At 51.1% G+C, this 13731-nt stretch overlaps 1 protein-coding gene across 35 annotated transcripts in view; it reads left to right on the plus strand.

Annotated features, from left to right (window-relative positions):
• MEF2D (myocyte enhancer factor 2D) overlaps positions 1 to 13731 on the plus strand; it is a 182213-nt gene that overhangs the window by 110311 nt on the left and 58171 nt on the right. For all 35 annotated transcript variants that reach the window (XM_005310950.5, XM_065573651.1, XM_005310952.5 and 32 more), the window contains one exon: positions 6029 to 6232. In XM_005310950.5, the coding sequence (XP_005311007.2) occupies positions 6029 to 6232 (204 nt within the window). The remainder of the gene's footprint in view (positions 1 to 6028; positions 6233 to 13731) is intronic.

The raw sequence follows: 13731 nt of genomic DNA on the forward strand, positions 1-13731 counted from the left end.
GACTCAGTTGTTCAGATGCTAAGCTGTTCTGCCACTAGACAGAATGAGGTGCCTTACAATGGGAGAAGCTGCCCCTTATAAATGTGAACACACACGGCATTTTAATTTCTCTCTCCTTGCAAGAGCCAGAGTGGTTAGAGGCTCCCCACTTAAGCTCCCGGGAGCACAAGTTTTGAGCTGCCAAGATATCCTTATCATGCAGCAAAGCTAAGCTTGCCCCCCCCCCCCCCCCAATCTGTCAGCGGGCAGCAGAGAGAGAGATGGAGTCTGCCGATGACACTCGCGCTGATCCTGAAGTAATTTGATTTGCCGTTGAGCAGGCCGGAGCTCTCGGAGACCCAGGCAACGTGACCGGGAGGGCTCAGAGGCAGAGCGAGTTAGCCCAGAAGACAAAGTCTCCGAGGGGTTCAGCAGCCTCACGTGGCGGAGAACAGCTGCGTGGTGTGCCATCCCTGCACTTTAAAAGGGCTGAGACGATTAGAGCCGAATCTCGTTACTACTTAATCACCTCAGAGAAGGGAGGGAGGAGGCCGGGGGAACTGGCGGCCACCAAAGCGAAGTCCCATGTGGGAAGCTGTGATATGCAATCTAAACGCCAGGGCCCGATTCTCGTGGACGCTGAGGCCCTGTCTACATTTGGAACATTACCGCCTCAGTGTAGATGCTAGCTCCGCTGATAGGAGGGGTCTCCCTATCGCCGTCGATAATTCACCTGCCCGAGAGGCAGTAGAATTCTTCCATTGCCCCAGCGCTGTCTACACGGGGACTTAGGTCGGCTTCACTATGCTGCTCAGGGGTGTGGATTGTGCTAATTTTGTAGCACAGACCAGGGCTAAGGCCCCGGTAACACTGCCAAAGTCCGGGAATCAGAGCGAGATTTAATATGGAGATATACCTATCTCATAGAGCTGGAAGGGACCTTGAAAGGTCGTTGAGTCCAGTCTGTTGCCTTCACAGCAGGACCAAGTACCTTTCCTGACAGACTTTGCCCCAGATCCCTAAATGGCTCCCTCAAGGATTGAACTCACAACCCTGGGTTTAGCAGGCCAATGCTCAAACCACTGAGATATCCCTCCCGGGGATAGGCTGGGCCATAGTGAGAAACAGGTCCTGCCCCCACGACTCTACAATCTAAGGCTCCAGTTCTAGGACGGGTTGAAGCAGGGGCCTATCTTTAAGTGGCGAAGCCCATCTGAACCAGGGACGCTTTCCTCAACTGGGGCCTAAATGGGCCACCCCACTTCCTGGCCTCCAGCCTGAGCCACAGCGTCAAAGGGCTGCTTTCAGAGCACTGGCATGAGCCCCGCTAGCCCGCGTCTGTGGCGCTCCTGCAGGCTCCAAAACGCAGCGTCGCTGTAGCCTCGGCGGGCGGCAGGCTACTGCGGGGTAGATTTTCGCCCCAGTTTGCTGTGAGCTAAGTGTCCGCGTAGACGAGCCCTGAGATTGGGAGTTCATCAGGGCCAGGACTGTCCCTCTCGATGTCCCTGTGCAGCACCCAGCTCCAGGAGCTGCCGAAATCCATGTTAGAGCTGGACAAGATCACTGGTGTGGTCTCCTCTGCTTCCCCAACTTCATGCAGTGCCACTGAACTCAGGGCCCTATTCTGCTAGGCAATGCACGTGCACACAGCGAGAGACAGTCCCTCCCTCCAAACAACACCTTACAGCTTAGGATAGAGCCAATCATTTATATGACTAACCACCCGCCCTTTTTCCCTAATGGATGTACATTGTCCAAGAGCTTTATTCTCGAGCTTTATTTCTCCTCTGACAATTTTGTCGCGATTTATTTGCTGTTCTAAATGTTGGGCCGGGTCATTTCAGCAACGCGGTTCTTGTTCCGTCAGCTGTTTGCAAGCATTCAAAGTCTGTGTGGCGCTGCTTAGTTGTTGATTGGTTGTACTGGTTGCTTGGTTCCTCTTTGCCCTCCCTAATTGGATGAGAGTGGTTCTTAGGGCGTGATCCTCATTTACCCTTAAGGCCCCTTTACTCCAATGTCTGGCAGTGCAAAAGGATTTCCACCCATTTTGAAACCGCTTTATACCGCCACAGCCATGTAAAGAGACTTTAGGATAAATGAGACTTGGGCCTATTTCGATCTGAATGTAAAGGCCCGATCCTGCAACTCCTTGCTCTCTCTTGAGTATTCCTTACTCCGGTGGGTGAGTCATTGGACTACCAGTGGGAGAAAGGGTTTAACAGGGATTGGGGCCCAGTTAAAATGATCGTCAGAGGCGCCACCGTTTTTATAGCCTTGTAACAGGGGAGGCCTGCCAACCGTAGTCCCAAAGGAGGCACACACCTGAGCAGGGGTTTGGCTGATTCCCCTATACGGAGGAGCAGGAAGCTGCAAAGAGTGGCTCCGGCAGAGAAATCTGGGATTTGGGAGTGAGCTTACATGCATGTGAGACTGATCTGTTGGGAGCCTAGCTGTGAGGCCTGGCAGAGAGAGAGAGATTGATGTCAGGATGTTGGGGGCCCGCCTGGAGGCAGTTTGCTCTCTCTGACAGGTCTGGTTCTCGGTTGCCCAGCAGCCATTTGCACCAGTGCAAAGTGGGTGCAAAATTAACACAACAGCACGGCGGTGATTGACACCCCAGCTTTGCATTGGGGCAAATGGCTGCACGACCTGCAGGGCAATGGAGAATCAAGCCCTTTAAATCTTCCCCGACACAGGCTTTTCAATCCAATAAGAAGCCAATCCTCTGAGCGCTCTTCAGTTTCCATTTGCCGTGCCCTCTGCTGAAGTGCACAGTGTGATAAGACGCAGCCTGCCCCGGATCAGGTGGCCTTATCAGCAGATAAGGGCAGGCAGCGCTCCCATTTGTCAGGAGCAAACGGAATAGAGGATCCGTCCAGCAAAGGACGCCTCTTCAGTCGACATTGCTAATGACAGCTAATTTAGAGGCGGGGCGGGTGGGGAGGACGGGGGAAGCGGTCGCAAGTGCAGTGACTCTCCAGGTCTGACAGGCGATGTGGAAAAACGCTCGGACAAGGTCATTAGGACAGTGGGGATGCAGCGGTGTACCTGATGTGTTGGGACACCACAGGAGACAACCCTGGTGTGTTTAAAGTATCCAAATGCTCTGTGTGTCTCTGAGAAAAGAGCAGGGCCTGAAGGAAGAAAGGGGCAGGTGTGCATACTGGCCCTCCCGTGCTCCAAGGAAAGAAGGGGCAAGCTATTATTATTTATTGATTTATAATATCCTAGTACTTACCTCTGCAACTGAGATTGGGGAACTGTGACGCTAGGTGCTGTACAAACATATAGTAAGGGTGTGTGTACACGGGGAGTTATTCTGGAGTAGCTATTCCTGCTTAACTTTGCCTGCTTAACTCCCTGCGTGGAGACTTGAGTCAGGAATCAGAGTTCCTTATTCCAAATTAGTTTAATCCACTTCCCAAGTGAATTAGTTTAATCCATTTTGGAAGCGGATTAAGCTATTTTGGAATAAGGGACCTCTTATTCCAGAATAAGAGCATTCACACAGGATGTAAATCGGGAATAACTATTCCGCTTTAAACTCGCACCCTACCTTAATCTGAATTAATTTCTCAATGTAGACAAGAAGAGACAGTCCTTGCCCTAGAGCTTCCACCTTGAGTTGGCAAGGCAGGCAAATGGCCCAGTGGGTAGGGGAGTAGAGGTGGAAGACCTGGGTTCCATCCTGGCTCTGCCATTAACAGGCTGGGTGACCGGGAGGGCGAATCATAGGAACTGTCAGACTGGATCGGACCTGAGGTCCACCTCCTTGAAGATCCTGGCTCTGACAGCGACCAGCGTCAGCCCCGCTAATGCATCCACACTATGCTATGCCAACCTTCTCATTCGGGCTTGAGCTGCATCCACACTGCAAAATGATAGGGGTTGGACCCGAGTCCCAGGAGGACTTGGGCTCTGACCCACACCTCAGGCACGGTTCTAAGACGCAGGTCCTAAGTGCTTGCTGACCTGAGTCAGACTGCTCTGTGTGTGTGGATGGAAGTGGAGCTTGGGCTCAAACCTGAGCTTTGTGTGTAGTGTAGACACGCCCTATTAGTTAGACTCTGTCTAAAGCATAAGGTTTCCCTGCTGTGTGCTTCACTTGCCCCCTTCTTCCTTTTTTCCCTCCGGACCATAAGATCTTTGGGCACTCTGGCCATGTATGTACAGCACAATGGGGAGATTTGGGACTCGTGTTCCTAAACCCCTTAGGCGTAATAGAACGAGTGTGTTAGTTTAATACAAATAAAGGATGAAGACAGGGAGCCGTATCCTCCTTTTACTAATGGGGAATTAAGGCACAGCAAGATGAAGTAGCTATTCCAGGGAGTCTGTGACAGAGGCAGGAATGGAACCCACGTACCTGATACCCAAACCGACACCGGAACCCCATGGCCGGCCTGTCTCTCTATCTCTCCACCCATTGAGGTCAATGCACTGACCCCTTCTCTTCGCTGCAGCATGGGGGGCTACAGAGCGGTGCACTGGGGCACTCCTGACAGCCTTGCACCTTAGCATGTGAATTGGTGGCTAGGGTGGATTTAATAAGGGCCGGAGCAGTCAGTGGTTAACGAAGCAAAAGGGAAGGCACCAGCATTGGCTGCGGCCTTGGAGGAGCTGGGATGCCGTGTGAGAGAACCCGCTATCTGTGTGCCAGAAGCACAGAAGACCGGCAATGACCACTGCTGATGTGGAGTCAAGGGAAGGCAGAGTACAATGGCAGGGAGTTATGTGCAGTGGGTTCTAGCTGGTACCTCTGTGTCATGCAATAGTGGGAGGTGCCACTTTGGGGCCGAAGGGAGAGGGCTTGATTCACCGTGGACTCACACCTGTCGTGCAAAGTGAGTGTGCAATGCTGCCGGATCAGAACGGGCAGCATTTCCCGCTCGCTTTTGCACTGGTATACAGTGACAGCGCGAGGTTCAAGGCAATGGAGAATCAGGCCCAGAATTTGCGACGCCTGTGAGACAGGATCACAGAAACCGACGGGCCTGATTCTATTCACCCGGTGCCTTGCGCAGAGGTTTACACCCGTGCGAATTGGGTGTAAAACTCTACCATTCGGATTTGGGAGCATTTCCCACTCCCTTTGCATGAGAGCAACTAATTACACAAAAGAGGCCTTGACACCCACCGTAAGGCCCTGTCATACTGGTGTGATGAGGCATCCCCTGGTGATCTTTACCCACTTGCACTGGTGTAAATGACTGGGCAAGGCGCAGGGCAGTGGAGAATCGAGTCTGCAGTTCTTATTGCCATTGGAGCCTGAGGCCCATTTACCTAATCTGGCCGTAGGCCCCTTTACGCTGCCAGAGTGGGGTAAAGGGGACTTGGCAAAACTGAGAATCAGCCCCCTTGGTTTTAGTTCCGCAGCTTCCAGTGAAGCGTGCGCTTTGAGCTACCGCAGCCCGTGCCAAAGAGATCTCTCCTGCTCAAAAACCAGGCTTAAAAGCCAGACAGATGGTGGCTCTGCTGGGGATTTTGCTAAAATGTCTCTTCCCTTGATTCTGCCATATGTAACTTCCAACGGCGATCGTCCTCCTTGCACTTTGGTAGCATCCGCCTTGGGAAGCGCTCGGCGGATATGAATCGGTTAGGCCCCGCGAGGGCCCAGAGGAGGAGGGGGAGGCTCAGTATTATCCTCCCCATTGTCCAGTTGGGGAAACTGAGGCATAAAGCGGGCAAGTCTTCTGCTCCCACCACGCTGGCTGCATAGCCCTTTAAATTTCCCATAACACCTCACTCGGCAGCCTGCCCATAGCATGTGTTTTCCCCTGTGTTCCCTTCTCTGTCCATTCTAGCAGCGTGGCTGGCCCGGTCAGGAGATCCATAACCCACATAAACCCCACATGGATCCAAAGTCCTTCCCCCTCCCCGCCCTCAGATCCAGATTGGATGCCTTTCTGGATGAGACGCGTTAGTCAAACACAAATCACTGGGCTCAGTCCGGGGGAAATTGGATGGAGCTCGGCGGCCTTTGTGAGGCAGCCGGTTGCGCTGCAAGATCTATCTATGAGTTTCTGAATCTCCTGCCTTCTCCCTGCAGGTGACCTTCACCAAGCGGAAGTTCGGTTTGATGAAGAAAGCCTACGAGCTGAGCGTCCTGTGCGACTGTGAGATCGCCCTGATCATCTTCAACCACTCAAACAAGCTGTTCCAGTACGCCAGCACGGACATGGACAAAGTGCTGCTTAAGTACACCGAGTACAACGAGCCGCACGAGAGCCGGACCAACGCAGACATCATCGAGGTGAGACCTGGCCTTCCCTTCTCCCCACCCTCAACGAGGCTAGAGTCGGAGGCCCTGTTTGTAACTCCAGGGTCGCCAACCCTGGAGTCGCTACAGGTTCGCCAGAGTGGCGAGGCTCGCCATGTTTGGTGTCTCCCTTAAAAGTCCCAGCTCCTGGAGGCATGTGATGGTGGGGGAATCTTAGCTTTTCTTTTAAAAAAAGAAGGAAGTGTCTAGCCCTGGAGATTGCAGAGAAAAGCTGGGAAATGTGGCCGCTCAAGATTCAGAAATGAGGAGGCGAGTGAAAGGACCCCAACTTTATTTCTTTCTTTAAAATCTCTTGATTTTAAAGCCAATCTCATGATTTCTTAGGCCCGACTCATGATTTTGGAATGCTCGGGGCTGGCGCTTCTGTAACTCCAGTGTTGCCAGCTCTCGCGGTTGTAGCGTAGTCTTGCACTGTGTGGTGTTGCTCTTAAAGCACCAGCTGCTGGAGTCATGGGATGACATGAAAATGTAAGCTTTCTTAAAAAAAAAAAAAAAGTAAGTTTCTAGCCCTGCCTGTGGAGAAAAGCTGGAAAATATGGCGTGAGTGAACTCTAAAGGCTCAAAACCAGATGAGGGGGGGCCACGGCAGGGGATGGGACATTGGAGGGGGAGGAATTCTCTCTCTCCGGTGCTTGGCTGGCTGGTTCTTGCTCCCGTGCTCAGGGTCTAACTGATTGCCATCTGTGGGGTCAGGAGGGAATTTTCCCCCAGATTGGCAGGGCTGTTGGGGTTTTTTTCACCTCCTCTGTAGTGCGTGGGTGCAGGATTATCTGAGTCTGTCTCAATCAGGGCCCTCGGGCCCTGGTGCACCTCGGTCCCTCCTGTTCTCTGCCTGTGGCTCATTCGAGGCTAGTCTCTTGTGGGCTGTGATATTTTGGTTGTTGGGTTTGGTGTGTGGGTGCGGGGCGATGTTTCGTGGCCTGTGCTGCACAGCCGCTCAGACTCGATGATCTGGTTCTTGGTTCTGGATGGAAGGAGGCCGGAGAGGAGGATATCTTGACCTTGAGCTAAAGCTCTAAATTGCAAATAGGATCGAGGGGATGATAGAAACCAGGATCCCTACCCACACACAATCCCTGCTCCTCTATGTAATCGCCATGATATCAACGGGCGTATTTACATGAGGAGGAAAGCTTGCTGGAGCCGATTTCATGAAATGAGCATGGATTTGCCACACTCAGGGAGTCTTTCATAAAATTAGGTGTTGTACATTGAGTGATAGGTGCCTGGGGGAGATGGCTGCATTGGTGTAGGGGATCAGTAGCAGAGCCTTTCACCTCCAGGCCAGCTGCTAACATCCAATCCAAGACAAACACTCGGACACGACATGAGGATCCAGCTGAATTAGGAATGAGGCACAGTAGTTGGGCTAGAATTTTGGAAGAACTCAGGGCCAAATTTCCAGGGGGTCAGCATCGGCTCCCAGTTTAGGCACCCAAAAAAGTGGCAGGGTTTGCACAAGGGGGCAGCACTTTGGATACCTGTTGGGTGCTGGGCTCTTCTGGAAGTTTGGCCATCGGTGTCACCACGGGAGCGGCTGTGTGCAGAAGTCTTTTGCAAATCTGACTTTTTTCTTCCGGTGCCTAGACGGATGCCGAGCAGAACTGGTTGCTTGGTTTTTTTTGATTCAGTGAAAGCTTTTCAGTGGAAAAAAAATGCAACCAATTCTGCTCCTCGCATTTTTTTCCACGAAAAACTCATCGAAAAACGGGGGTTTTAATCCAAAACAAAACTAGCATGTGTCCCCATTAGAGTGACCGTATTGGCAGCTGATGAGTTGTGCTCCCTCAAGTTTTAATAGACGCCGTTTCTGAGTCATTTTTCACTGCAGAGTTAGCTCAAGTGATCTACACTCGAGTGATTCCTCTTGTGTGAGCCGAGCTCGGGTGAGAACTGCCACATGGTGAAATAACCCTCAAGTTGCTGTGTCCACACTGGCACTGGTGCTAGGACTCCTGGGGACACATCCCAGGGTCCTTAGCGCCACAGGAAGCTGAGCTACTCTCTGAATTTTTTCCCAATGAATTGTGGGAGAATCTTTCCGGACGCACAGGGGGAATTGTGGGAGAACGTTGGAGGACTAGCTGCACTTGAATGCTGCTGCCTTGTGTCCACACTACAGAGCGGTCGTGTTAACTGCTGATGAATTGCGCTCACTCAGGTTTTGGCCTATACATCCCTCTCAGGCCAGACAGCTTGAGTGAATAGCATCACTGCACGTGAGTGATAGGGTTTTGTGTGTGGACGGGGTTAGGGGCAACCCTAACGGTCAATCCAGCTCCCTTCCCACCAGTAGCGAATTCGCAAGCACGAAAGGACCAGCGAGACGTGCGCCATGTTCCCGAGAGCGGCGAGAGCTCTGATTAGAGCCGCGCGCTTGTCACTTTCGATGAAGAAGCTGCATGTGGGCAACTCCCTCTACGTCCGAGCAAATTTAGACAAATGAATGGGTTGGCTGGGTAATTATTGCCATTACAGGCGGACGTAAATTAACACACAGAGCACACAGAGCCTCTAGTCATTCAATTTATCTGCCGGAGATGGCATGGATGCAACGGATCAGCGCAACCACTGCACAGGCAGAATGATGGTGCGTGGACCTCACGCAGCAGCAAGGTTTAACCTCTTCAAAGCGCTGCTGGAGAAATAATCTCCCCCCTGCTGTTCTGGCCATGTTACGTCTGCTTTTAAATCCTTGTGGTGCGACCTGGCAGCCTCCCTCATCTCCCTGAGGCTTTGATTTCAGGGGGGCGGTGGGAGTAACTGGAACCCTCCCAAATCTTGCTTCTTTTCTTTTCTTTTCTTTTCTTTTCTTTTCTTTTCTTTTCTTTTCTTTCAAATATATGCCTTATTGCTTTTTTTTTTTTTTTTTTTTTTTTTTTGGAGAGCAAGCTTTGAATGAAGAAGCTTTCCACCTCTTTGATCAGCTGATAAAATCCTGGAGCCTGATTCTCATTTAGGCTATGTCTACATTAGGAGCACTTTACCAGTATTGCAATACCAGTCTACTCGAGCGGCAAAGCACTCCTGGAGTGGACACAGCTGTCCTGGCAAAGCCGTGCTCTGTACCCGCATAGTAAAACCACTCCCCTATGAGCGAAGCAAGCCAAACGGTGTTGTCGTTATAACTTCATCTTGTGCCAGCACAGCTCTGTCGGTCAGAGATCCCACCCTCCACCCCCCTGACTGATACAGCTATACCAGCAGAAGTCTGTAATGTAGACTTGGCCTCTCTCACAGTTTTTGTACGGGTATAACTATGGCAGTTAGGGGTGTGATCTTTTATCTATATACAGTACAATCCTTAGGCTAGGTCTACACTACCCGCCTGAATCGGCAGGTAGAAATCGACCTCTCGGGGATCGATTTATCGCGTCCCGTCTGGACGCGACAATCGATCCCCGAATCGACGCTCTTACTCCACCAGCGGAGGTGGGAGTAAGTGCCGTCGACAGAAAGCCGCAGAAGTCGATTTTGCCGCCGTCCTCACAGCGGGGTAAGTCGGCTGCGATACGTCGAATTCAGCTACGCTATTCACGTAGCTGAATTTGCGTATCTTAAATCGACCCCCCCCCGTAGTGTAGATGTAGCCTTAGAGTCTTACATTGGTAGAGCTGCGTCCATACTAGGGAGCTGCACCACTGCAACTCTAGCGGGGTAGTTAAAGTGGTGTCTACACACAAAAGCTGTAGCGCTTTGAATTCACTAGGGCGACAAGGGATGACGCTGTTTGGTCTTTCTTACTGGACCTGTTTGCATGAAGGCCCCTTCACCCAAGGGTGACCAGATGTCCCGATTTCATAGGGACAGTCCCGATATTTGGGACTTTTTCTTATATAGGTGCCTATTATCCCTCACCCCCTGTCCCGATTTTTCACAGTTTCTCTCTGGTCACCCTATTTACTCCGCTTTGGCAGGATAAAGAAGTGTTGGCGTGAGAGTGGGTGTAATTTACGCCCACTTCCGTACAGGCGTGAATGAGTGGAAATGAGAACCGTGTCCCTGGGGTAGTTGTAGCTACACCACTGCAAAGTCAGTGACAAATTCTGCCCTCCTGATCTGATGGGGTTTCACCCCCGCTTCGCACTGGTGTAGATGACCATACCAGGTGCCGAGCGAGCCCACAACGGCTCTGATACTGATTTCATTGACACTAGGGTAAATCCTCTGTGACTCAAGTCGGTGGAATTACCCTGGTGCCAGTGAGCTCAGAATCAACCCCCCTGCCTGGGCGGAATAACTGCCCCCACCCAAGAGATGCAGCCGTTTGCTCCCACATGAGTGGAGCTGTGTGAAGTCCCTTCTTTGCTAGTCTATAATAACATCCTCGCCAGCCTTCTCCATGGTGCTAGTTCCGCTTAGCTCGCACCATTCGACAGATTTGTCTTGGCCTAAAAATATCATAAACATTTTGGGCAGCGTTCTCCTCTCCTTATGGTCCAAGATCCAAACACTTGAAATCCAGCAAGTTTCGTCAGTCAGCCCCTGGCACGCGGGGAAATGCTTTGTTTGTATCAAATAAATAGATGGATCCGCATCCAAAATTGAAATAAGAAAAAATGCATCGGGAGAGGAAAAATACGAGTTGATGTGCCAGAAAACTGAATGTTCTGGGCTCTGCAATCTGCCAGTGGGGCCACATAGCACTGGATTCTCCCCTGCCCAACCACCCAGCAGAGGAAAACCCCATATGGATGGGCTTTTAAACCTCCTTTATAACCCTTCCTGCCCCAGACTGCTTCCCCAGCACAATTTAGAGCAGCCTCAAGGCTGCTCTAAGTTTTTCCCAGCTTCCTCCAAGGCTGTTCAGGCAGCCAGGGATAGCCAGCACACAGAGGCACTTCAGACATGCTCCCTTTCCCTTAGCCACAATCCATGCACCGAGTGACAGGAAGTTGCTTCTTTAGGAGCTGGCGCCGACTCCCCCTGAAGCCAGCGATCTACGTTGATTTGCTCCAGCTGAGGATCTGGCACAGGGGACCCTTCTTAGGCAATAACACCAGGGTCCTTGTCGTGGTTTGGAAGCTGCTTTGGGCTGCCTGGTGTAATTCACTGTCTGCTGCCCTCCACCCTGAACAGCATCTTAGCGAGGTTCATCGTATGACTGAGCGGCAGCTTCCAGCGTGCACGGAACGCGGAGTCTCCTTTGGAGCCCCGAGGACAGAGAGTTTTTAATTTGCTGCCTGAGCTGATGGGTTTTTTCTTTCGCCGGCGAGACAAGCCCTGATATAAATCTCTGTTAAGGTGTTTCCTCTCGAGAAGGGATTAGACGGCGTACGTACCTACATGCCTCCAGCTTCCATCCAAGACGCATCACACGATCCATTGTCTACAGCCAAGCCCTAAGATACAACCGAATTTGCTCCAACCCCTCAGACAGAGACAAACGCCTACAAGATCTTTATCAAGCATGCGTAAAACTACAATACCCACCTGGGGAAGGGAGGAAACAGATTGACAGAGCAAGACGGGTACCCAGAAATCACCTACTACAGGACAAGCCCAACAAGGTCAATAACAGAACACCACTGGCCATCACATACAGCCCCCAGCTAAAACCTCTCCAGCGCATTATCCACGATCTACAACCTATCCTGGAAAATGATCCCTCACTCTCACAGACCTTGGGAGGCAGGCCAGTCCTCGCTTACAGACAACCCCCCAACCTGAAGCAAATACTCACCAGCAACTACGCACCACACCACAGAAACACCAACCCAGGAACCAATCCCTGTAGCAAACCTCGTTGCCGACTCTGTCCCCATATCTACTCTGGCGACACCATCAGAGGACCCAACCACATCAGCCACACCATCAAGGGCTCATTCACCTGCACATCTACCAATGTTATATATGCCATCATGTGCCAGGAATGCCCCTCTGCCATGTACATTGGCCAAACTGGACAGTCCCTCCGCAAAAGAATAAATGGACACAAATCAGACATCAGGAATGGTAACATACAAAAGCCAGTAAGTGAACACTTCAATCTCCCTGGTCATTCTATTACAGATTTAAAAGTCACTATCATTGACCAAAAAAACTTCAGAAACAGACTTCAAAGAGAAACAGCAGAACTAAAATTCATTTGCAAAGTTAACACCATTAATCTGGGCTTGAATAGGGACTGGGAGTGGCTGGCTCATTACAGAAGCAGCTTTTCCACTTTGAATTGACACCTCCTCATCTATTATTGGGAGTGGACTGCATCCATGCTGATTGAATTGGCCCTGTCAACACTGGTTCTCCACTTGCGAAGTAACTCCCTGCTCTCCATGTGTCAGTATATAATGCCTGCATCTGTAACTTTCACTCTATGCATCTGAAGAAGTGAGGTTTTTACCCACGAAAGCTTATGCCCAAGTAAATCTGTTAGTCTTTAAGATGCCACCAGACTCCTTGTTGTTTTTGTAGATACATGCTAACACGGCTACCCCCTGATACCTGATTTAAGGATGTGTCGCTGGACTCGCTACACTGCTTCCCTCCCTGCCCCGCAAATTCAAGCCAATGGGGCTTCCTCACCTCCCGTTTAGAAGAGACAACATGGTTCAGTGGTTAGTGTGTTGGACAGGGAGACCTGGGTTCTATTCACAACCATGCCACTGGCTTGCTAGGTGACCTTGGGCAAGTCACTTTGCCCTCTCTCTCTCTCTGTACCCCCCTCCCATCCTTTGTCTTGTCCATTTAGCTTGTCAGATCTTCGGGGCAGGGACTTTCTCTGGCTGCATGCAGTGCCCAGCACAGTGGAGCCCTGATTTCGGTTGGTGCCTCTGAGAGATATTTACGCTGCTTCTGGATACAATATCTCGTAGTATCATTGACACTGCTGCTACCGTAGCAGAGAGGTCTCCTTGGCATTAAATGTGACCTTGTCCTCAGATGCAAAGCTCCATCCCGAATGGAATTGCTTTCCTGCCTCTCCCTTCTGGCCCATGTGTCTCTAGCCCCGGATGGAGCATCGGCTCTGATCTGCATTAACAAACCCTTGGGTAAGCACTTTTAGCGGGCAGTCCCCATGGTAGAGAATCTGGTCTGCAGACAGATTGGGATGTGCAGGGTTGGAGTCAGGAGGAGGTGATGGCATTGGTCTCTGAGGAGGGAGGACAGCTGTTTATTCTGTGCGAGGAGACAAGCTGGCTGGGGAAGCAGGGCGGGTTGGTGTTAGCTGGAGAGGTGTCAATTTAGCCTTGTATCAGCTGCAGGAAGGGTGCTGTGAATCAGCCAAGTGTGAATGTGTGTGTGTGTGAGTGTGTGTGTGTGTGTTTGTTTGAAGAACAGGGTGTGTGTGTTAATGTAACTATGTATGTTTGAGCACGAATGCGAGCGAGTGTGTATATGGGTATACACCAATATGCATGTGTGAACGAACATGTGTGTAGTGGGTATATACATGGGTGAGCGTGGCTATGTGAGTGCATGTGATCATGTATTGTGTGTGTGTGAGTGAATGTGAGCTTGAGCGTAGGTGT

This window comes from Chrysemys picta, chromosome 20 (genome assembly GCF_011386835.1).
Source record: "Chrysemys picta bellii isolate R12L10 chromosome 20, ASM1138683v2, whole genome shotgun sequence".
NCBI classification, from domain to species: Eukaryota; Metazoa; Chordata; order Testudines; family Emydidae; genus Chrysemys; species Chrysemys picta.